The sequence below is a fragment of the Melanostigma gelatinosum genome, assembly GCF_949748355.1.
Source record: "Melanostigma gelatinosum genome assembly, chromosome: 15".
NCBI classification, from domain to species: Eukaryota; Metazoa; Chordata; class Actinopteri; order Perciformes; family Zoarcidae; genus Melanostigma; species Melanostigma gelatinosum.
In genome coordinates this window covers 1,849,789-1,875,078 of record NC_136648.1, presented here as the reverse complement: position 1 = coordinate 1,875,078, position 25,290 = coordinate 1,849,789, and the positions used below count along the sequence as shown (strand labels likewise).

The window sequence follows — 25,290 nt, the reverse complement described above, 5'->3', positions numbered from 1 at the left end:
GAGTTCAGGGACGTAAACAAGGTTCAAAATGCACGAAGTAACACTCCAATAGTGCTCCAAAGAAGGACTCATCTCGCCTCGTGGACTATAGAAGTCAGAGGTTATTTCAGTCCTTTAATGTTTTTCTAAAGAAGCGTAAGTACTGAAGGGGATACCTTTGATGAAGAGGAAGCTGTGGAAGTACGGGAGCGTGACGCAGCTGTAGACGGAGTCCCGCCGGTACGACAGTTCGTCATCGGTGTCGAGTCTGTCGAAGTCGTCCTCGCTGTCCTCAAACTGGAATAAAAACAACAGCAATGAGACGTTCAGGATGTGCAACCCATTGGTTTGTGGACTAATGTTATGAAGCCTTGAGTTCGACGATGTTACCATATATTGAAGGATTGAAGAAGACTTGAAACTAGAGATTGAGACATGAACTCATGTTTACAATGTTTACTGAGGGAATAAATCAAGAGAGAAGTAGAGTCATTTTCTATAGACTTCTATACAACCAGAGGAGTCGCCCCCTGGTGGACATTAGAGAGAATGCAGGTTTTAAGACTCTTCACTCTGCAGAACCGGCGGTTGCCGCCTGGGACCAACTCACCGACGACTGCGCCCCCTCCGAGCTGAAGCGGTAGGCTCCTGAGCTGTTGTAGGTGCCAACAGAGCCGCGGTAGTCAGGAGACCACTGGCCACTGCGAGGGTTGGAGAAGGCCACGCTGCCACTGGACACGATGGCGCCCTCGTCGTAGTCGTCCTGGTCGAAGTCAGAGTCCTCGTCCGGCGGTATGAGCTCCACCAAGTCATCGGACGGAGCCTCGGTCGAAGCCTGTGGGTGACAGTAGGCCGAGTCCCCGCCGGATGAGGCGGCGTGGCAGGGTGGGGGCACCGGCGGTAAAGGCTGGTGTTGCACGGCGGTTGGCGGCAGCGGTGGGGTCACACCGTCATTGGCGTACGGGTCTTCTTCAGACGAGTCATCGCTCGTCCGGATCCCGCTCGTCCGCTGGCCGTCCGAGTGGCCGTGCTCGCTCGGGTTGGGCGAGTCCTTGAAGGCCTCGTCATCCGCCTCGAACCCTTCGTCGACCTCTTCCTCCTCGTTGCCTCTCCTCCGTCCGCTCTCCTTCTCCTCCGCCTCGCCGACTCCCAACGAGCTCTCGATGTTCCTCACGCACTCGTCGATCTCGTCGAAGTTCAGCGAGTCGAGGAACTGCTGCGCCGCCTTGCACGCCTCGTCCTCCAGGCGCCGGAGCTCCTGGTCGCGGAGGAGCTGCAGCCGGTTGAGTGAGGCCTCCGTCAGGGAGAGCTCCTGACGCTCCTTCTGCCTCTGCAGCGACTGGATCTCCCGCTCCAGCCGCAGGATCTCCTCCACCTGAGTCGCCTCGTGAGGAATGATTGCCTCGTCCGGTTCGGACGCTTCCTCCAGGGCCTCCGCCGACTCCGCCAACTGCGGCTCCTCCGAGGTGTCCGCTGAAGCTGCTGCTGCAGGTTGAGACAAAGCCAGAGAGGCCAACTCCTCAGCCAGAAGAAGCTCCTCCAGTCGTCTGGCCTCCTCAGCCTGAGGATGGAAAAAAAGAGAAAAACATGAAAACTCTGTGACAGAAACACGTCCGGTCATCTGAATTAAATCTTTGTTGAAATGAAATGCACCATTTGAACGTGTTTAGAAACTGGCAAACAAATGATCAGTGAAATATCTAAAATCATAAAAATGAACTCCGAAATAATGGTGTGTCATCGTACCTCTCTGGCGAGTCTCTCAGCCTCCAGCTTCTGTCTCTCCCTGCAGAGACACAAACAGACGGACGTCAGCTGACTGACGGTAAGAGATAAGATTCTACCGCAAAAACAAGTCATTTCATTTCCCGTCTCATCGTGGCATTAAAATCCCATAAAACCGATCAAGAATACAGATTGTAAAGGCCAGACACATCAATCCACACAACAACAGTATATGTGTAAATATTAAGTTCAAAAACTAGACTCATGACTCATTCATTGTGGCTATAACTGCTCATCCGAACTGCAAACTACCTTCATTTGAACTGCACACGGCCCTGAGAGGTAACGAGTAAAATGCAGCAGCCATGACAGTATTTAGGGTTTTAATGGTTACATGAGAGCAGCAACTGGGAGAATTTCTACGCCAAATACCACGAACTCCTCCTTTTACTTGACTAGCCCACCTCTCCAGCTGCTCCTCCTCCGCCCTCCTCTTCCTCTCCTCCTCCTCCCTCCTCTTCCTCTCCTCCAGCAGCTGGCTGAAGGCCCGTCGGGCCAGCTGGCCTCTCAAGCGCTTCTGGAAGGTGAGCGCCGCCCGGCGGACGAGCAGGAACTTCCTCCTCCAGTAGAAGGCCCGGTAGTTCTTCTGGATGACCACAATGCACTGCAGCAGCTTCCTGTACTGCTTCCTGTGTGTGTGTGGGGGGGACAGCGTCGGCAAATCAGCACGATCAGCCAACAAACGGGACTTTGGGTCAGAACTAACTTGTTCTAGACTTGTTTCTGATCGATTTAACTTTAAAGTTCGAGTCGTACCGCGCCATGTAGCCCATGACGTGGGCCCGGATGATCACGGCGGCCCTCAGCACCTCCACCTCCCTCTGCTTCTCCAGGCGATGCTCCAGAGACTCCCGGAGGAACACCTGAGGGGGAGGAGGAGGACGACATAGGGAGAGAGGAAGTGAGGACAAAGGAGGGAGACGAAGGGGACAGAGGCCAAAGAACAAACCATTAATTATTCTATCCCTGTTCATCAGACCAGTGCTGCACACACACTTTAAATGAATCGATTAATGTTTCAAAATGTGCATTCACAGGCAAAAACTGTTCAATTACAAAAAAAGAGAATATTCTTAGAATAAAATGAGAAGATGGGGCTGATGAGGAGATCATTAAAGATCAACAACATGACTTTTTATTTCTTTTCTTGTCATTTTGTCTTTGATTTAAGAGAGATAAATGTTTGCATGATATTAATGTGTCAATCATCTCATCACATGTTTGTATGACATCATTTCAGTGTCAAACGCATTTTTTCACGTCTACGACACTTTCATTAACAATGAATGTGTTGTTTTTTAGAAGTTTCGTGAATAAAAGTCAAACAACAGTTGAAAAAGTAAAGTCAATTAAATGTTGGAGTTAATCCAGATTACTTTTTAAAAGCTTATCATCAGACCAGACGTTTACAGGAACAAGGCTTCACATGCAGGTTACAGTCGCGCTACCAAATAGTAATAATGTGAAAATGTATCTGTGCTATAAACCTACTTGTCATTTATACATGTGACTAATTTATAAGAGTATAATATGAACATATATCTGCCAGCCTCTGTTTAACACAGTGTATCCAGTACATTTGCTGTACTACACACACACACACACACACACACACACACACACACACACACACACACACACACACACACACACACACACACACACACACACACACACACACACACACACACACACACACATTTTGAATTTGCAAGTGAACAGAATGAAAGAGAGACAGTCCCTCCTCTTTCCTATAACATCCCCATTTAACACGCACTCCGTTCCACAAGAACAATCGAAGCGAACAAAGCGGCCGACGATAAATCGAACCCAGATCTCCTCTCCTCTCCGTTCCCTCTGCTAAACTGCGGCCGGTGATTTCGGCTACAGCTCTCCGTGAAAAGACTGTTTCTGTTTTACAGGCAGCTGCACGCGGTAGGAGCCGAGCCGTCGTCCATTGACAGAGAAACTGAGGCCGCTGAGGGACGCCGGGGGGGTAATCCGATTAGGGAGGGAGGAAAATGAGATATGGGCCGTTTGGTCTCGGGCGACAGAGACGGCAGGGAAATGTCACGGTGCTACGGGGGGAACAGCGGCACAGATTGCCTTTCTCCTGTTGAATGATGTGTGTGTGTGTGTGTGCGTGTGTGTGTGTGTGTGTGTGTGTGTGCGTGCGTGCGTGTGTGTGTGCGTGCGTGTGTGTGTGCTGTTGGCAGGGTGACAGAGTGTTGAATCCTCAGTGGTGAGGCACTAATGAGATTTTCAGGAGGAAATGTAAACTCGCCTGGGTGATTTGGAACGTCACCGACGAGCAGGTTAATTAACGAGGAAACATGCAGTACATGGCCCAGCACGTGCACTCACACAAACACACACACACACACACACACACACACACACACACAAATCCATACACACAAAACCAGCAGTGTCTCCCCTGAATGTTCAGGTTGTAGAAGACTTTGCAGCAGCAGTGAAAGCCGTCACAGCAGATTAAAACTCTAAAACCAGCCGATGCAGCTGGATAATTCCTCTATTCAGAGGTAGAACAAAAGTACTACATGTACAGTGGTAGAAGTATTCAGAGCAGAAGAAACAGTACTGCTGTGTATATATATACTATTACTAAGGACAGGTGCAAACCTGCAAAAAGCTGACACACTGCTGGTTTAGAGGTGTTGAAGATGAAACATAATAAGAAAAAATAAGTATATAAAATATACTTGATGTAAGTACATGAATATATATTGAGAAAAATACATTTATCCAAAGAAAGACAAATGGAAACTGAGAATGGTTGTGCTTGTGGAGTGCTGCTGTCCAAGCTTATGTTGTTCAGTAAATTAACTTTTTATCTGTGTGCTACAGACACACGCACACACACATTCAAGTGCACTTGCAAAACAACACATGAAATAAAAAGTTCAGCCTCGTGAGGACTGGGTCCCAATAATGTGTGATCAGATTAAAGTCCCCACGACGTAACACACACAAGAAAAGACACACGCAAACATAAAACACAAAACACGACCTCGTTTTAATAAACAACTTCCAACACGAACTCACACATGCTCGGTTAAGAGTGCACACATTTACATCCGAATGAATTGAACGACTAATCCTCTTTAATCATTGCTATGCTAATTAGCGGGACAAAAGCCGCGCTAAGCCTCGGCGCACTTTTGATTCTTGCCGTCGGGGCCTTTGGGGAGCGCCGCTCGCCGTGACGGGTCAGGCCCGCAGAGACAGAACGGAACCCTGGGAAGCACGAAGAGCCACATCACTTCCAGGAAATTAAGTCTGAGGTTGTAAGAGTTGGACAACAGCGAGGACATGTGCCGACTGAAAAGGAGCCGGAGGCGAGAGGCGGCGGGACAAAGTGGACGAATCCCTCCGAGGGTAATAGAAGTGATTTAACGGTTTACAGGCAAGTCAGAGCAGCAGGAACGGCGCTTCAGTGCTGAGAGACGCTCGACAAAGGGCTCGCTCAGCGGCCATGATGGATGTTCTAAAGCAGGTGATCTCAACCTGTTATAACTGAAGGCCCACTTCTGATTGTTAAAAAAAATGTATGCTGTAATGAACGCCATTATGAATCCAAATTGAACGTACTGAGGATCATATTTCCTGACAACATGGAGCTTCAACTGGCACAGGGTCGTCCCGGACATCACTTTTTAGTTTGTTTTGCACTTTCTGGTGGAAAAAAGGTTCCACGTTTACATCTTCAAAAAATGTTTGCATGATCTTTTTTTTTATCAGAACTATTTTCTTTTACCGTAACAAGCATTAATATATTCTGCGATTTATGGTCATTTTTTTATTGTTTGGTGAGTCATTCAGATTCTCTTTTAAAGTGCAAATACATGAATGTGTGTAAACAATTGATGAAAAGATAGACTGAGCTAATATCTAATCATTCAGGTGACACGTGACTCTTAATTCAGCTTCTTGTGGTATTGTTGGTCCTGGACACACACACACACACACACACACACACACACACACACACACACACACACACACACAATAATGACCATTCATCCGTTCAGCCATCCTCCACTGCTGTCACCTCATCACAGCATCACACAGTCATGCTGTGATGAGGGATCTGTGTCCCCCATCTGTCATTTCCCCACAGCAATCACACACACACACACACACACACACACACACACACGTTGGCAGTAGGTATATCCTCTCTGATCCGGTGTAGTGGAAGCAGAGAGCAGAAGACCGGGGGGATGAAGACTGGATCCAATAACTGTTGGATTCCACGCTTCAGATGCTCTGGACTTCAATTATATATGATCCCACACACACACACACACACACACACACACACACACACACACACACACACACACACACACACACACACCTGCTCTGGAATGGTTTCATCGAGTTGTATTTCTTGTAAGACGCCTGAAGCCAAACTAAGCCTGGAGGGCAGCCAGCAGGGTTTGGCGAAAGCAAGACTTGCATCCAGTCGTATTGATGTGAGAGAGGAATGAAAGCGATCGGACGCTTTGAGCCGGAGGCGGAACGAACGGCGGGACAATCGGGAGCTCGGGATTTGACAGGAACAAGTCAGTTCAGCTGCAGAGAAGCGAGCAGGAGGGATGTTTCCCACCGCTGATTGACAGGAAAAGCAAAATCTGAGGGAGAAACTGTTTCTGTCGTCGACACATTTCTTTGAATGAGCCAAAGGAGCCTCAGACAGCGCGTGTTAGCGGCCTGGAGGCCTTTTGTGATTGTTCTCAGAGTGAGAGGGTGTTTTGCTCGCTGCGCTCTATGTGATTTGTTCACTTTTATTCTGCCGTCTTGGCAAGAAAACCTTGGAAATGAGATTAGAAATGTCAAACACGGTACAGAAAAGTAGAAAAAAAGAGTCAAACTAAAAAGCAACAATCAGAGACCTGAGGCAATACAACAGGACCCCAGCAGACCAGATCCGGCCCGAACGAGGGCCCCTGAAGACCTCAAGATATTTCATAATTTTTCAAATTTAAGTGATCAAACGCCATAAAAATGACAAAGATATGAAAGATGAACATCGGCGCCTCACCTTGGTCTTTCCCAGCTGCCACTCTGCGCTGCTGCTGTCGTAGCGGTGCAGCAGCTGGACGCATCTCCCCCTGTGGTCGTCCGGCATCACCGCGCCCGGCATCAACACCTTGTACCTGGAGAGCAGGTGAGGGGAAGCAGCCGTCCAGCTCAGGATGTGGTTCTCATGGTGAAGCAGCAAGGATCTAGTCTGCATATCATTTTTTTGGTGTTCTAAACAAAGTTATTTTCTAATACACTGATTTAGGATGTGATACTATTTGTAGAGCATTGGAATTAAACACCTGCAGCTTATTTCGGTTTCTTAAATTGCTAACTGGCTTTAGTTTCAACAGAGCAGCTATCTCTCTATCCGTCACATCAGAATAAAGGATGATGTATTCATGTAATATATGACGACGGTGCTGGAAGTCTCGGTGTCGGGACAAACCTGGAGCAGAAGTCTTGGAAAGGTCTCCGGACGGGGAACCCGGTGCGTCGAATCCTGACCGTCTCCAACATGCCGGAGTATCTGAGCTGGTTCAGAACCAACGTCTGGTCGAACTGGTCAGGCATCTAGAGGCAGACGCGTGTGACAAACAGGATGAATACGAGGCCGTTTGACTGCAGGACAGCCACATCTGATAGATATTTAAATAGTGATCAAGTGTGTTACGTGAAAGAATCTGTAATAAGTGAACGTTAACACCACAGCAAACGTCCATGAATGTTCCTGTGTCATGTAATCAATGCATCAGCTGCTCTCACAACACTCTTCCAGTATCGGTCATCAGGACATCGTGGTCTCTGATGCAGCACTCGTGTCACTTTGTTTTGTACAGCTGTGGTGATGGATTTGGGATTGTGACTCGGGTCCTGTTTAGAGCTCTGAACGTGTTCTTTCACAGGATGCTCTGCTGCGTTGAAAGGGTTCATGATTCTGTATTGAACTTTGCATTCTGGGTAAGAATCCAGGAAGCTGTGTCCTTCTGACGAATGTAAGTTTGATGTTGTTGTGTCAACAGAGGCTTCATCAGAGCTGTTTGATGGAAACCCTGAGACTGAACCAGACTCGCATGCTTTAAAACCAGAACTACGAGCCCAAAGAGCTCTTTAAATCCCTTTGAGTGCTGAATCTGTCAAACCACGTCATGTGACGTCTGCAGGAAAACCACACGCCACTCCCATCCCTTTAAACGCATATACACACATTCCCACACACACAACCCCGCATACCACTCATTCACAGCCTTGAACCCAGAGAGAGAAGTGCGCACGAGGGCAGCAACAAATCAAAACCCCTCCAACAAAACACACACTTGGCATTGAGACACCATTATGAAGAGGCCATTTTCTCGAGGACCCCTCTCGCCCTGTAACCTCAGTGGGCGTAGGGGGTTGGGGGGGTTGAGGCGGTTGGGGGGTTGGGGGGGTTGAGGCGGTTGAGGGGGTTGAGGGGGTTGAGGGGGTTGGGGGGTTGGGGGTGCTCAGGATAAGAGTGGGCTTTCATAGCTCTCGTAATGCCCCCTTTATCCAGTGCACATCTCCCCTGATCGCCCGTTGATGGCCCATTTGAGCCGCTGAGATGACGGGAGGCCAATTCACCACCAGATCTCGACTGAGTGGACTGAATGGGGCCCTTTAACTGCCTCATTAGCATAAACGGACATTTGCATGCGGCCGGGCCGCAGCGCTTACAAAGCCGAGCGGGTCAGGAAGCTGCCCTCCTGTCTTCTACCTCCAGCGGTTCCTCCTTTTCTCGCTCAGATTCTTGGACGTCAACAGCCGCTCGTTGTGGGAGTCAACCCGGTGAATTGAAATGTCTCCTCGTCCTTTAGTTCGGCCTCTGGAACACAGAGAAGCTCCATGCTGTGTCAAAGAGCTGCCGGAGACACTGCGCTGTCTCACTTCACTCATCACATTGTCTGTGTCAGGTCCGTTCTGTCCTTTTCTATTCAGTATTTCTGGTAATGACTCAACTAAAGCTGCCTGAAGTGAGAATAAAAAGCTCAAACTGACATGAATTCAGCCTTTGTACCTCAGAAATTAGTGTCACGGTTGGAATATTTGGCAGAAAGTTGGAGAAAATTGCCCAAAACTCAATTTAAACAGGACAGAAAATAATATTTTTCCCTCGTCATTGGCTACTGTACCTATTCTTACAGATACGGTTCCATGGGAGAGACTGGAAGGGAAGGACTTTGCCTCTTTATGCGTTCAGTTGTCCACATATTAAATCAACCGTCCATCAACTCAGAACAACAGACAGACCACCTCTGGCCTCTACAGGGGCGGGACAACAGCAGCCCGAGGGGTAAAGACGCTGTGTCCTTCCTCAGCCCGACGTCCCTGCTAAAAGACTCGGGGCATTCAACGGGGACAAAGGGGGGCGTGGTGGCGGTCCGCCCCCGAGGGGGTTGGGAACCGGCGGGGGAAGACATCAGGATGATGAGCCGACCATCGTTCAACAGCAGCAAGAAGCTACGGAGATGATCCGGAGTCTTTGTACTTTCATCATTTGTCATTCTGTAGCTGATTTTCAACAACTATTCATAAGATTCCATGGATTTCATGACCCCTCAAAGGAGGAAATAGAAAGCAGTTTGAACAGACTGGAACAGTCCCGGATGAAGTGAGGATGTCCATCTGTGTCCATTCGGTCCACAGGTTCTTACACCTTTCTGTCCAAATGCTCTAATCTGGATCGTGTGTGTGAGCAACTGTCATATTGGGTTGAAATTGCATTTCAGCAGCACCGAGAGGCAGCGACAGATAACTGGATTCATCAGCCAGAGATTTGGTTTTCTCATTTCCTCAGGCCACCTTTGGGATAACACGGAATGTTCTTCAGAGTTTTATACTTTCTTCTGCACCAAAATGAGTTTCTGCCACTGACTGAACTCTATAACCTCACATTTGAATATTGATGGATGTATCACCCAACTGCTGTCCCAAACTGAGTGGTTCTCAATTTACAATCCTATTTATAAAGAATAGCAGAGAAATGTCTCGATATGTTGTTGTTCTACCTTTAATAAAGTTAAAGGCGTTTGAACTCGTTTGATCTCTACAAGGATCAACATTCTTGCTTTAAACTAAGAACATCTGAGAGCATCTAGAACCCAAAGACCTGCGTGTCTCTCTGTCAGGAGTCCTGTTTGCTTCTGGGCGTCCAGGTCTGAATGTGGGATTATCACTCACTGCTCAGTCGGGGCTCCTTCTCTGAGCTGATTTTTGGGGGAAACAATGTTTTCCGCTCAGAGAAGGACATAAATCCATCCTAAATCCCCGACCCCGCTGGATTTAAGCCTGAGCCCGTTGGGAGGAGGATTCTTGTGGGTTTGAGTTCTCAAAAAACATGAATGACACAAAGGAAAGCTGCAGAGGTAGAGCGACTGAGGAGGTAGAGCGATGAGGAGGTAGAGCGACTGAGGAGGTAGAGCGACTGAGGAGGTAGAGCGATGAGGAGGTAGAGCGATGAGGAGGTAGAGCGACTGAGGAGGTAGAGCGACTGAGGAGGTAGAGCGATGAGGAGGTAGAGCGACTGAGGAGGTAGAGCGACTGAGGAGGTAGAGCGATGAGGAGGTAGAGCGACTGAGGAGGTAGAGCGATGAGGAGGTAGAGCGACTGAGGAGGTAGAGCGATGAGGAGGTAGAGCGACTGAGGAGGTAGAGCGATGAGGAGGTAGAGCGACTGAGGAGGTAGAGCGATGAGGAGGTAGAGCGATGAGGAGGTAGAGCGACTGAGGAGGTAGAGCGATGAGGAGGTAGAGCGACTGAGGAGGTAGAGCGACTGAGGAGGTAGAGCGACTGAGGAGGTAGAGCGATGAGGAGGTAGAGCGATGAGGAGGTAGAGCGACTGAGGAGGTAGAGCGATGAGGAGGTAGAGCGACTGAGGAGGTAGAGCGATGAGGAGGTAGAGCGACTGAGGAGGTAGAGCGATGAGGAGGTAGAGCGACTGAGGAGGTAGAGCGATGAGGAGGTAGAGCGACTGAGGAGGTAGAGCGATGAGGAGGTAGAGCGACTGAGGAGGTAGAGCGATGAGGCGGAACCAATAAAAACTAAAACCAGATATCAATTAAGTCTCCATTAGCTGTAAAGAAGATGCTCTGCAGCTTCTTTGTGCAGGTTCTGGTCATGGTTAAGAACGTTCTGAACTACAATAAATAACAGACAGATGCACTGACTGCACCACACTGCAGCTCACTGTTCAATGCTCTCGTTCCTGGTTGAAAAAGAGACATTTCAGAACATCAACATGACAGAGAGCAGCTATGATCGACGGGCGCATCGAACCATTTCTCTCTGTTATCGAATGATCTGTCAATTACTCTTTCGATGAATCAATTAGTAGTTTCAGTCAATAAAATGCAGGAAAAGAGTAAAAAACAATGTGAATAAAAGCTGCAAATTCTCACATTTCAGAAATGTGGGAGCAAGCAAACCCGTTCGGCATGTTCGCTCAACAGATGAGTCGCACACGAAGTGATTTCAACACAACAGAAGGGGTTCAAGATGACACCAAATCTTAAAATATCGGCACCTTAAGACACACAGATGTTATTTCCCATCTTTGCATCACAACCATTGAATTCAGGAGGCAAACGATCCCATTCGAAGCTCTTCTTACACAACAGTCGCCAGAGGAACTACTTTCCCCCGACAATCATGTCATTAACGGAACAGTCTGCTCGTTATGCCGTCAGCACGGATCAGGCTGTAACAGTCATCGTGCTCTCACACAGCGGTTAGACCTGCAGGCTCTAATCTTTCATCGTTTCCCTTTTCCCGAAATTGGATGCGGATCAGTTTGGTTCTGAAAGCCTTCGAGTCCAATTAAGGAGACGAGAAACAGGAAGCTGAGGGTCTGTTGCTCCACAGCACGGAGTTATGAAACAGCACAGCACAGCGAAGAATCATTCCTGCAGTTTAATCAATAAAGAATAAAGCAGCTGCATCTTCTTCTTTTGCAGGATCTTTGGATCGGTAGAATAATTACAGAAACTGTGTTCCAGTGTTCTCACCTTTGTACCAAATTCAAGCTCCGTGCAAAATTAAAACTGCAGCCGTCCATAACATCACTGCTGCGTCTCCAAAAGTTGAAGCTGATTGAGCAGCAGAGTGGATATGAATTTGGACATGCGATACATGACATCTCTGCTCTTTCTTTCTAAATGTTCCTCAGCGGAGAGAAACTCGACTCTTCTGTGTGCAAAACACAGGAAATCAAACTGCCTGAAAAGCCTGAAACGATGAGCGACTCTCTCTGTGCATCTGTATCATGTAGCCGAACACAAACCGCTGCGTCTCTCCTCGTTCCACAGCACTTGAACCCTCCGCTGGACGCTCAAAAACCCCGTGCAACAAGCGGCACGCTCGAACGCACCGCTTCCCATTTCAATGAAGAACAAGCCTCGGGTCTCACCGTGCATCGCAGCTCGGAGCGTCGCTTCCTTCAGATCAGAGAGAAACGGGAGAAGGACAGAAAACTTCCCTGTGTCTCTGCTCCCAACACACACACACACACACACACACACACATACACTGCTACCACAGAGTCAAACAAAGGCTTTCAAACCCAGAACCCCCCCCCCCCCCCCCCCCTTCTGTGTGGAGAGGGAGGGCCGTGGTTGCCACGGCAATGCAGCTCCTGCTGAGGCTAATTTGTGCCACTTGTAGGTCCGGACAGAGAGAGTGTGTGAGTGAGTGTGTGTGTGTGTGTGTGTGTGTGTGTGTGTGTGTGTGTGTGTGTGTGTGTGTGTGTGTGTGTGTGTGTGTGTGAGAGCGAGAGAGAGAGACAGAGCAGCCTGTTTACATTCAAACATGGAGCGCTGACTTTGGTGTCCACTCACTGCAGCTCACTGGTGTGATGCTGCCTCAGACTGGCTGAACTGGGCTGAACATCAACTACCAGCCAACTGGCAGTGTATATATATATATATATATATATATATAAATATATATATATATATACATATATATATATATATATATATATATATATATGTATATATATATATATATATATATCTATACATATATATATATATATATATACACACACTTATATATGTGTATATACACACACATACATAGAGAAAATAAGGAGAAAATGCAAATGCAAAATGTGATTTAAAAACTGACAAAACTATTTGTGGTTAGTTTGGGATAGTTTGAAAAGTCTCATGAATATTGTGGTATTGATCAGCCTGACTGGAATATAACAGACATGCATCACTTCCTGTGTGGCAGGAAGAAGCGAGATGGTCCCAGCTGATTGCTCTCATCTTCATCGAGTTAAAAAGAAACAGGACGAAGGTTGAGTCAGCGCCGGGGCCCCGGAGCTCTGCCGGAGCCTTTAAACTGACAGTAATGAGAGAGATGAGACTGAAGGCTCCACACAATGTGCTGCCAACTCAGGTCCAGTCACCATCAATAGACTGTGATCAGCCTCCACAGTCACATGTTATTACTGTCAAAACACACACACACACACACACACACACACACACACACACACACACACACACACACACACAACAATGGCTGCTGTGGTGACGGGCGACTGCATTGGATGAGCGTCGGTGATGGACTGACAGTTGGAGTTTCTTTGCCGACACAAAGGAAAATGTCTTCATGTTTAATGCTGCCTGCTTCACAAACTCAACCCTCTCAGCATATAACACACACAGAGTCTACACATCACAACGCTTAAAGTTAAAAGATAAAGAAAATGATGAAGACAAATACTGTAATGTCATCATTTACTTATCAAAATTAGAATTTAGCTGGAAAGCTTTAGGAGTTGCAATGCTTGTGTGGATATCTGAAAACAAATAGCAGCATCTCCATCAAGAGGCCGTTCAGTCCAATGAGAACGATGTGAGTCCGTGTTACAGAACGACGGTGCGGCGGCGGTGATACAGAACGACGGTGCGGCGGTGTTACAGAACGACGGTGCGGCGGTGTTACAGAACGACGGTGTTACAGAACGACGGTGCGGCGGTGTTACAGAACGACGGTGTTACAAAAAGACGGTGTTACAGAACGACGGTGGTACAGAACGACGGTGCGGCGGTGTTACAGAACGACGGTGTTACAGAACGACGGTGTTACAGAACGACGGTGCGGCGGTGTTACAGAACGACGGTGTTACAGAACGACGGTGTTACAGAACGACGGTGCGGCGGTGTTACAGAACGACGGTGCGGCGGTGATACAGAACGACGGTGCGGCGGTGTTACAGAACGACGGTGTTACAGAACGACGGTGCGGCGGTGTTACAGAACGACGGTGTTACAAAAAGACGGTGTTACAGAACGACGGTGGTACAGAACGACGGTGCGGCGGTGTTACAGAACGACGGTGTTACAGAACGACGGTGTTACAGAACGACGGTGCGGCGGTGTTACAGAACGACGGTGCGGCGGTGATACAGAACGACGGTGCGGCGGTGTTACAGAACGACGGTGTTACAGAACGACGGTGCGGCGGTGTTACAGAACGACGGGGTTACAGAACGACGGTGTTACAGAACGACGGTGCGGCGGTGTTACAGAACGACGGTGCGGCGGTGATACAGAACGACGGTGCGGCGGTGTTACAGAACGACGGTGTTACAGAACGACGGTGCGGCGGTGTTACAGAACGACGGGGTTACAGAACGACGGTGTTACAGAACGACGGTGTTACAGAACGACGGTGTTACAGAACGACGGTGCGGCGGTGTTACAGAACGACGGTGCGGCGGTGTTACAGAACGACGGTGTTACAGAACGACGGTGTTACAGAACGACGGTGCGACGGTGTTACAGAACGACGGTGCGGCGGTGTTACAGAACGACGGTGCGGCGGTGATACAGAACGACGGTGCGGCGGTGTTACAGAACGACGGTGTTACAGAACGACGGTGCGGCGGTGTTACAGAACGACGGGGTTACAGAACGACGGTGTTACAGAACGACGGTGCGGCGGTGTTACAGAACGACGGTGCGGCGGTGATACAGAACGACGGTGCGGCGGTGTTACAGAACGACGGTGTTACAGAACGACGGTGCGGCGGTGTTACAGAACGACGGGGTTACAGAACGACGGTGTTACAGAACGACGGTGTTACAGAACGACGGTGTTACAGAACGACGGTGCGGCGGTGTTACAGAACGACGGTGCGGCGGTGTTACAGAACGACGGTGTTACAGAACGACGGTGTTACAGAACGACGGTGCGACGGTGTTACAGAACGACGGTGCGGCGGTGTTACAGAACGATGGTTCTTCCCCTTTCATGCATCTCATTACCCAGCATGCCTCTCTCTGAACTGAATATAACTGTGAAGATGCTGTGACCTTTGATCTCCTCACTTATATGCTTCATGTGGTGTGACGTGAACTCATCCTGCAAGTCATCCCATTAACTGTCTCTTCCCACTGATCCAAAGCTGCTAAACTCTGGTTATATCTTCCGTGTTTAGTTTCTTCAATACTTCACGTTGCTGTGTAGCCGTATGAAACGGTTTCAGATTACTTCTGTTCATATGGAGTTGTATATATTTGTTGTATATATTTGTTGTATATATTTGTTGTTTTCACAGGAAATCAGAACTGAGAATGATTTTAGTTTTCACAAACTCCTTCTAGTTGGACCTCCATGGTTTGCAGATGACAGTATTTTGTACATTATATAAATATATAGTGAACATTGTCAACAGCTGGTAAGATGCTTTAATTCAGGGATTTTGGTAAACGTTTTGAGAAACTTCTACCCGAAGAATACCTGAGCTGGGATCAGAAAACTTGCCGGACGAATTTCCCTTAAAAAAAGTTGCCATGATTCACCTGCTGGTTAATCTCCAGATACCTTGTGGTGACAGAAACGTCCTCAGTCAGCTGCTGAACATATCGATGACTCTCTACCCGACAACCAATAGGCAGGGAGACAGATCACTTCGTCAACATCAAACATCACTGATGACCAGGCAACTATCACTAACGACTGACATCAGCTCCGACGTCTTAACCTGCCAATGTTTGCTCAAGGGTAATAACTGAGTGTGTGTGTGTGTGTGAGTGAGTGAGAGAGAGTGTGTGCGTGTGCGTGTGTGTGTGTGTGTGTGCGTGTGTGTGTGCGTGCGTGTGCATGTGTGTGTGTGTGCGTGCGTGTGCGTGCGTGTGCATGTGTGTGTGCGCGTGTGCGCGTGTGTGCGTGCGTGCGTGTGTGTGAGAGTGTGTGTGTGTGTGTGTGAGAGTGTGTGTGTGTGTGTGCGTGAATATCTGCACTCACCTTGTGTTTATTTGGTTTGATGCATCGGATGAAGAACGGGTTGGAAGTGCTGAGTGTGGCCATCAGGGAGTGCAAAGAATCCTGCAACAAAGCAAACACTTCTGTTACTGTGGTATTACTGACATCACTACTATTCCTTCTACTACTACGACTGCAGCTACTGCTTATAATACTGTGACTACTAGTATGTGTACTACATTTACTCATACTAGAGGTGGTACTACACCTACTGATGCTGCTGTAGTAAATATATCAATATTCCTGAGAAGTTAGGGTTTCAAAAGGCTTCTTGCTGAAGGGCTGAGGTTCTACCCAGAACCACTCTGAAGAACCCTTTCCATCTAAAGAACCCTTTTTGAAGAAAGACTTCTTCAAGGGTTGTTGAACTGTGATGGTGAACCAGGACTGTTGTGGTCTAAGCTGCACCACATCAGCCCGGTCTGTATTGTATTCAGCACCGACAGAGTCTGAAGAGAGTGTGTTTGTGACTTACCTTGAACTGGGTGCTGACTGTGGGCCGCCTGTGCTTGGAGCTGCTCTTCAGAGTGTCCTGTTTGTTTCGGCTCAATACGTGTTCGAACAGATCGTAGACAAAGTCCAACCTGAGGAACGCGACGGGGGAACAGTTGGAACACTCGCTGAGAAATACTTTGAATGTTGTCACAAACAGTGGAAATCGTGCTGAATAAAGGTGCAGTCTGTGAATAATCAACAGCTTTGATGTGGTGAGGCTGCGGAGCCGTCCACAGATACAAATAATCAACTGAACTTGTAATAATTTGATCTGAAAAAGGGTCACGTTAGAAGCAGGAGAGTCAACATGTTCTTCTATTAAAGGGAAGATGGTCGTCAGTTTGACTTCTTGCTCTCATGACGTCTGGACACACGGATCAACATGCCACTGAGCACGGCATTGAACTCTCTTTGTAACATATGTGAGTTACAGTAGAGAAACAGGCGTCTGTGATCTACCTGCTCTCCCTCAGCAGGTTGAGGATGTCGTCTCTGAAAGTGTCTCTGTTCTTCTCCAACGTCCCCCTCACGTCGTACAACACCTACAGCCGGCCACCAGGGGGCGGCAGAGAGTTCACCAGGGACACAGAAGAGGAGGTGAGTTTCCTCTCCTCAGTTTAAATGAATCAGTTTAAAGTGATGACATTTTGTAATATGAACTGTGTCTTCACACAAAGTACCCTAAAATAAAACATGCAGCACATTACCTCCCCTGCATAGTGCCTGACTCCAAAGCTGTGCACAGCGACACGAGGCTTCACGTAGAAAGAGTTTTTCTGCAGCGAGAGAAAGGAAACGGTTTGATTACTTCTGACCGACAGAGACGTCGTTAACAGAACAACGTCACACAGAGAGAGAGAGACTTCATGTCACAAACCACGTCTGCAATCTGACCCGCAGCTGGAATAATCTGAATCTCTGAAACTGGAATAAAAAGTAGAATATTTCCCCCTGAAATGTCGTGGAGTAGAAGTGAGAACATGGAAACACTGAAGTAAAGTATCGGCCAGACACCGACAGAAAGCACAATAACTGCCGGACTAAACACCGATGAGATCTTCTGGGTTGTGAAATGAGAATCTTGCTGCTGAAGATCAACCAACACCTTCTCAGACGGAGACGTACCGAGTGCTGGCTGTGGAGCTTCTCCAGTAAGGTGCCGTCGGTGGCTTTGGGGAAGTGACTCTCCTCATTCATCAGCGCCAGGAGACCCAGTTTCTATGGAAACACGGAGAGGAGATCCTCATCATCATCATCATCATCATCTTAGCTGTTCTCAACGAGACTCATCACAAAGACACTGCTGTGACTAACAGCGTCATCATGCTACTTCCCTCTCTTGTTTTAAATGGCCCTCGTACCTTCTCGATCAGGTCCAGACATTCTCCGTTGTCCATCCAGTTGATGTCGACCCACACCAGGCCCTCCCTGCAGGAGGAACAACAGGTCAGAGACATGTCACAGCACATGAAGAAACGGAACCATTGACTCAGACTTATCCGAGTCTTTCAGCGGACCTCTGCCCGGAGAGAGAGGGAACACGTCACAACAGCAGGAATGTGTCGGAACCCCTGACTGCTTGTTCTCATCGTCATGAATGGATCGTGATCAACAGATGAGGCGCTTGTGTCCTACGATCAGGACCTCCAGGTTGGCAGCTAACAGCTAACAGCTAACAGCTAACAGCTAACAGATAACAGCTAACAGCTAACAGCTAACAGCATCCTTGTGCCGTTTCATCCAAAGAACATCCAGCCCAGAGGACACACAGTTGGTTTGAACTGTTGGTGGAGCTTTGGACCAACTGGTGACATCATCAGCTGTGTTTTCTAAACACTGAGAAACAGTAAGAATTTAGACCGAGTGGACGTGAGATGATGTTTTGGATTTTCCGTTCTATCTGAGCCAAAACGGAGCGTTTTTAACGCGTGACTTCAGCGACGTCTTATTTCCACGAGAACGTGTTCAACTCTGACAGATTCATATGAGTCCAGACGAAGCAAACATGACGACGGTCTTTAATATGGATTGACTCTGTTAAGTTATAGAAAGCCAAGCGGCAGCAACTCATGGCTGGATTATGGACCGAGCCACAGGGGCCCCCCGGGGCCTCAAAGCCAAGCGTGACCCAAGACTTCAAAAAGGAAGTTGAACGCCCGGGGCCCTCAGTGGGCACAGCACAAGATGACCACAAGGCCCCTGTGTGTTTAGAATGTGAGCTCACCAGTGGGGCCCCCTAGACCCCTCAGCGCTTACAGAGCGAGGGTCTCTGGAGCTCCTCTGCACTTACAAAAGTTTCCAAAGTCAACGAGGTAATTGAGTTAAATAAACGTGATCTCAATATTTACTGTAGTCATTATGATTTTTGCCACAATAAAACATGAGGGGGGCTCCAAAAGACATGTGCCGAGGGGCCTCACAGGACCATGATCCGGCCCTGCAGCAGCTACACATCTGGTTCTTTCCTCCCTCACAACAGCTGCTCCACTTGTGTTGCTTAAAAGTAGCTGAGCGGTGAAATAACTGCCACCTCAGCATGACTGTGTGATTACGACAGCGTTTCAATTGGAGATTTAGTTAAAGATATTAAATAATAGGCACATAACAAAGTGGAATTATCCATTTGTAATTGTAAGAAAGAAGCACAACTTTGGGGTATTATGGAAAAGTTGTGCAAAGTATTTTTGGTCTATTTTTGGAACTCTGCTGTTCTCTGCCTTCGCAGGAAAGATCAGCTCACACATAACAGCGTACAGATGTAGAATTAGACTCTAATGTCTCGCAGGAACACAACATCTCGTAACAGAACTCTGTCAGTCGACAGAGTTCTGCGGTGAAAACAACAGAACCACCGGCGGCTCAACGTCCTCCACCTACTTGTTGTACTCCAGCTGTTCCAGGGAGAAGATGCGCTTGTTGAAATATTCCTGAAGCTTCTCATTTGCATAGTTGATGTTGAACTGCTCAAAGCGGTTGACCTGCAGGGGAACAAAACGAGGCAGACATTAAGACCCAGAACACACAGACGAGACATAACGAAGCGAGGAACGAGGAACTGATTAACAATTTAAATACCATTAAAATACGTAGGAGACGAGGAAATTAAGGGCGAGGGATCGGATTCAATTTAATTCAGTTCAATTGAACAAACTTGATTGATAGATATAACGCCTGGTTATTAATTTCCCCTCAGTCATCCATTCTTTGGGGGTTTTCATGAATAGTTTTGGTGAGAAGGTGTTTTTATGGTAAATCTCTCCACGAGTCCGAACGCACCTCGAAGTTCTCGAATCCGAAGATGTCCAGGATGCTGATGGACTTGAAGTCTTCTTTGCCTCTGATGCGGTTGTTGAGTTTCCGGATGATCCAGTTGAAGCACTGGGAGTAAAGGGCCATGGCCATGGAGTCCCTGGAGTCCACCGCCTGCAGAGGAGCAGGAGGTGAACCGCTGCATCAGCACACACCACACAGCAGACACCTCCTCAGCCATGCTCCGTTCGCTTTGTGCTGGAGTATTAAACCACTATCACACTATAATACATTATATATTATATATATATTAAACCACTATCACACTATAATATATTATATATTATATATATATTAAACCACTATAACACTATAATATATTATATATTAAACCACTATAACACTATAATATATAATATATTATATATATATTAAACCACTATAACACTATAATATATTATATATATATGAAACCACTATCACACTATAATACATTATATATTATATATATATGAAACCACTATCACACTATAATACATTATATATTATATATATATATTAAACCACTATAACACTATAATATATTAAATATTATATATATATTAAACCACTATAACACTATAATATATTATATATATGAAACCACTATCACACTATAATATATAATATATTATATATATATTAAACCACTATCACACTATAATATATTATATATATATTAAACCACTATACCACTATAATATATTATATATTAAATATATATTAAACCACTATAACACTATAATATATTATATATATATTAAACCACTATACCACTATAATATATTATATATTAAATATATATTAAACCACTATAACACTATAATATATTATATATATGAAACCACTATCACACTATAATATATTATATATATATTAAACCACTATACCACTATAATATATTATATATTAAATATATATTAAACCACTATAACACTATAATATATTATATATATATTAAACCACTATACCACTATAATATATAATATATTAAATATATATTAAACCACTATCACACTATAATATATTATATATATATATTAAACCACTATACCACTATAATATATTATATATTAAATATATATTAAACCACTATAACACTATAATATATTATATATATATTAAACCACTATACCACTATAATATATTATATATTAAATATATATTAAACCACTATAACACTATAATATATTATATATATATGAAACCACTATAACACTATAATATGTTATATATATTTGAAACCACTATATATTTAAGACGAAAGTATTTAAGTACTCTTTGTTTGTAAATCATGCACCTGATGTCTGTGTTGAATCGTACTTTATTCACACTTCACTGTGAGGTTCAGTTTGTAGTAAATGATCTGAATGTCTGAGGCTGAATAACTTCTACATTGTTTAGGTTTTGCTTCTGATTTATCATTCATGACACTCAGTATGATGCACTCATGTGCTCTGTGTGGTGTTCTGTCATTAACATGGTCCTAGCTTCTCATATTCACTGCCTCTCTCTGTTTTATTATGAACTGAATATATCTGGGTTTTGGACTGCTGGTCAGACTAAACAACATATTTGAAGACATCACCGTGGGCTCAGGGAGCATGAGAGATGAGATACCCTCCTCTATGTTTGTACAACCAGACTATGAACAATGAAGAAGAAGAAACCAAACCTCAGGCCTGAAATAACAGCAACACAGAGTCAGTCTGTGGAGATCACCAGAGGTTAGTACACAGGTGAGCTGACTGGACTTCACTCACCTGTTCCACGGTGAGCGGTGTGCAGATCTCCTCGCCCCTGAGGATCATGGAGCGGTGGGTCAGGACCTCGGCCAGCTGATCTGGGTTCAGCCCCAGGAGGTCAGACGTTCGGCTGAGAGCAGCTGGTGGAGGGAACGCAGCGTGAGCAAAGATGTCTGCTGATGAACATTCTGCTTTTACTCCCAGTCGCAGTCATTCACCCAACTCAGCAGGAATGTTTAGTCAGGGATGAGTCGACAAACAACTGAAAAACTGGCGCCGCTGTCTCTAAACAAAGGAGGAAGTCCGATTAACGACGGAGTGGAACGTGAGGAGAAACTCTCGGACCTGATTTGGAGGAGACCTGCGCTCCTCCGGCCGTCATGAACTCGATGTTCCCCGTCTGGAGAACCCCGGCCAGCAGCCGCAGGATCTCCCCGATGTTCTCCTCCGTGAACTGCATCGTCCGCATGGCATTCTGGGAACCACAGACACACAGAGATGAGAATAAAAACGTCAGGTGGCAGCTTCACGTTCTCGCTGCTCATTTAGGTTCTTTTGGGACTGAACGGATCTCTGAAGCTCGATCTGTGTTCAGCAGCTGATCAGTTCTGGAGGTCTGGACTGACGTGTCTGTTGGTTTGGGTTTGGAAGATGTGGTTTCACTTTTCAGAGTTTTATCCTCTGAATGAATGAATGAATTAGTCACACAGACATATAATGTATGCAAATATATGTGGGAAATCAAATCAATACAATATGTAAGGTGCAAGTATACTAAATATTTAGTATATTAAATCATTATTTATTAAATCATTGTTTAAAAACAACATTTTGAGACATTTGTCATTTTTGACATTTCAAAACAATGAATCAAAAAAGAATCCGGAGATGAATATGTGTGACTTCCCCTCAGACGAGTGGAGTATGTCAGCGTGTCTGAATGTGAACATGTGTCGTGATGGAGCCGGCTGAGTCCTGCGGACCTGAACGTCCTGGAAGGTGTCGCTGTCGTTGACGGAGTTGTCAGCGAGGCAGCTGGACTGTCTCAGGTAGTGGTAGCTGCTGGGCTGGCCCAACGAGAAGGCCTCTGCAACCACACGGACACACACGAACACACGGACACACACACACGGACACACACGAACACACACACACGGACACACACGGACACACGGACACACACACACGGACACACACGAACACACGAACACACGGACACACGAACACACACGAACACACAGACACACGAACACACACGGACACACACGGACACACACGGACACACAGACACACGAACACACACGGACACACACGGACACACAGACACACGAACACACACGGACACACACGGACACACACGGACACACAGACACACGAACACACACGGACACACACGGACACACAGACACACGAACACACACGAACACACGGACACACACGGACACACACGGACACACAGACACACGAACACACACGGACACACACGGACACAGAGACACACAAACACACACGGACACACACGGACACAGAGACACACAAACACACACGGACACACACGGACACACACGGACACACAGACACACGAACACACACGGACACACACGAACACACACGAACACACGGACACACACGGACACACGGACACACACGGACACACACACACGGACACACACACACGGACACACACACACGGACACACACGGACACACACACATGGACACACACGGACACACACGGACACACACGGACACGAACACACGGACACACACACACGAACACACACGGACACACACGGACACACAGACACACGAACACACACGAACACACGGACACACACGGACACACACGGACACACAGACACACGAACACACACGGACACACACGGACACAGAGACACACAAACGGACACACACGAACACACACGAACACACGGACACACACGGACACACACACACGGACACACACACACGGACACACGGACACACACGAACACACACGGACACACACGGACACACACACATGGACACACACGGACACACACGGACACACACGGACACACGGACACGAACACACGGACACACACACACGAACACACACACACGGACACACACGGACACGAACACACACGGACACACACGCAGAGGTTCTCAGGTTCAATATGTAAATGAGGCATTATGTCATGGTAACTTTTGTTGAAATAAGAAGGAATTTACAGACATAAAGACAAAGTAATAAAATAAATGTTTTCTCTTCACTAGTCTGAAAGAAGACGATCTTTAAATTGACCCGTGCTGTTGCATGAAGTTTCTCCCTTTAACGCTTGGGAATGAACACAAGCTTCATATGGACACATGTTTATTATATATATATATTTAATAGCGTTCCTCTGTGTTTTGCATCAGGTCTGGTTCAGGGGGTCTCACCTCTCTGCTGGCTGTTGGTTCCTGCTAACAGGGCGTAGAAGATGTGGTAGTTTCTCTCCCCCGGGTTCTGACTGACCACTCGGTTCTGTGGAGAACCAGAAGAACTGCTATTAAGAACTCATATTCATATCAACACACACACACACACACACACACACACACACAGTGGTGCTCACACCAACACACATCCTCTGAGCATGGATCACGAACCCTCTGCATGTTTGATACACAGAGATCAGGAGAGCATTGTGCTGCATTCGTTCTTGTTTTTACACCATTGAGAGCTGTGGGAGGAACCTTTATCTGATGGAGTGTCACTTTAAATGCGATTACAGATGTGGAAGCAGGAAGGACACTCACCTTTTCTAAGAGGTCTGCGGTCAGAAAGCATGTGAGTCAAGGCCAACAACAGCTGGAGAACACCAGAGTGATTTACATGAGCAAACATGATGGATTTTAATGAGTCGCAGCATCACTCTGCTCGTCTTCACTCTGCTCATCTTCACTCTGCTCATCTTCACTCTGCTCATCGTCACTCTGCTCATCTTCACTCTGCTCATCTTCACTCTGCTCATCGTCACTCTGCTCATCTTCACTCTGCTCATCGTCACTCTGCTCATCTTCACTCTGCTCATCGTCACTCTGCTCATCGTCACTCTGCTCATCTTCACTCTGCTCATCGTCACTCTGCTCATCTTCACTCTGCTCATCTTCACTCTGCTCATCTTCACTCTGCTCATCTTCACTCTGCTCATCTTCACTCTGCTCATCTTCACTCTGCTCATCGTCACTCTGCTCATCTTCACTCTGCTCATCGTCACTCTGCTCATCGTCACTCTGCTCATCTTCACTCTGCTCATCGTCACTCTGCTCATCTTCACTCTGCTCATCGTCACTCTGCTCATCTTCACTCTGCTCATCTTCACTCTGCTCATCTTCACTCTGCTCATCTTCACTCTGCTCATCCTCACTCTGCTCATCGTCACTCTGCTCATCCTCACTCTGCTCATCTTCACTCTGCTCATCCTCACTCTGCTCATCTTCACTCTGCTCATCGTCACTCTGCTCATCGTCACTCTGCTCATCGTCACTCTGCTCATCTTCACTCTGCTCATCGTCACTCTGCTCATCGTCACTCTGCTCATCCTCACTCTGCTCATCTTCACTCTGCTCATCCTCACTCTGCTCATCGTCACTCTGCTCATCGTCACTCTGCTCATCGTCACTCTGCTC

The 25,290-nt window shown here is 46.8% G+C and overlaps 1 protein-coding gene across 1 annotated transcript in view; it reads right to left on the bottom strand.

The window, feature by feature from the left end:
* The window catches only part of myo10 (myosin X), a 105,239-nt gene that overhangs the window by 14,194 nt on the left and 65,755 nt on the right, over positions 1–25,290 (bottom strand). Inside the window, exons 7-26 of the mRNA XM_079285468.1 lie at positions 24,418–24,431; positions 24,058–24,142; positions 22,618–22,721; positions 21,980–22,109; positions 21,653–21,774; positions 19,878–20,024; positions 19,479–19,579; positions 17,963–18,029; positions 17,727–17,819; positions 17,309–17,377; positions 17,061–17,143; positions 16,582–16,690; positions 16,089–16,169; positions 7,262–7,386; positions 6,833–6,947; positions 2,521–2,627; positions 2,169–2,393; positions 1,726–1,765; positions 590–1,540; positions 156–276 (exon numbers count right to left, since the gene is read on the bottom strand). Coding sequence (XP_079141594.1) covers positions 156–276; positions 590–1,540; positions 1,726–1,765; positions 2,169–2,393; positions 2,521–2,627; positions 6,833–6,947; positions 7,262–7,386; positions 16,089–16,169; positions 16,582–16,690; positions 17,061–17,143; positions 17,309–17,377; positions 17,727–17,819; positions 17,963–18,029; positions 19,479–19,579; positions 19,878–20,024; positions 21,653–21,774; positions 21,980–22,109; positions 22,618–22,721; positions 24,058–24,142; positions 24,418–24,431 — 2,889 coding nt within the window. The remainder of the gene's footprint in view (positions 1–155; positions 277–589; positions 1,541–1,725; positions 1,766–2,168; positions 2,394–2,520; positions 2,628–6,832; positions 6,948–7,261; positions 7,387–16,088; positions 16,170–16,581; positions 16,691–17,060; positions 17,144–17,308; positions 17,378–17,726; positions 17,820–17,962; positions 18,030–19,478; positions 19,580–19,877; positions 20,025–21,652; positions 21,775–21,979; positions 22,110–22,617; positions 22,722–24,057; positions 24,143–24,417; positions 24,432–25,290) is intronic.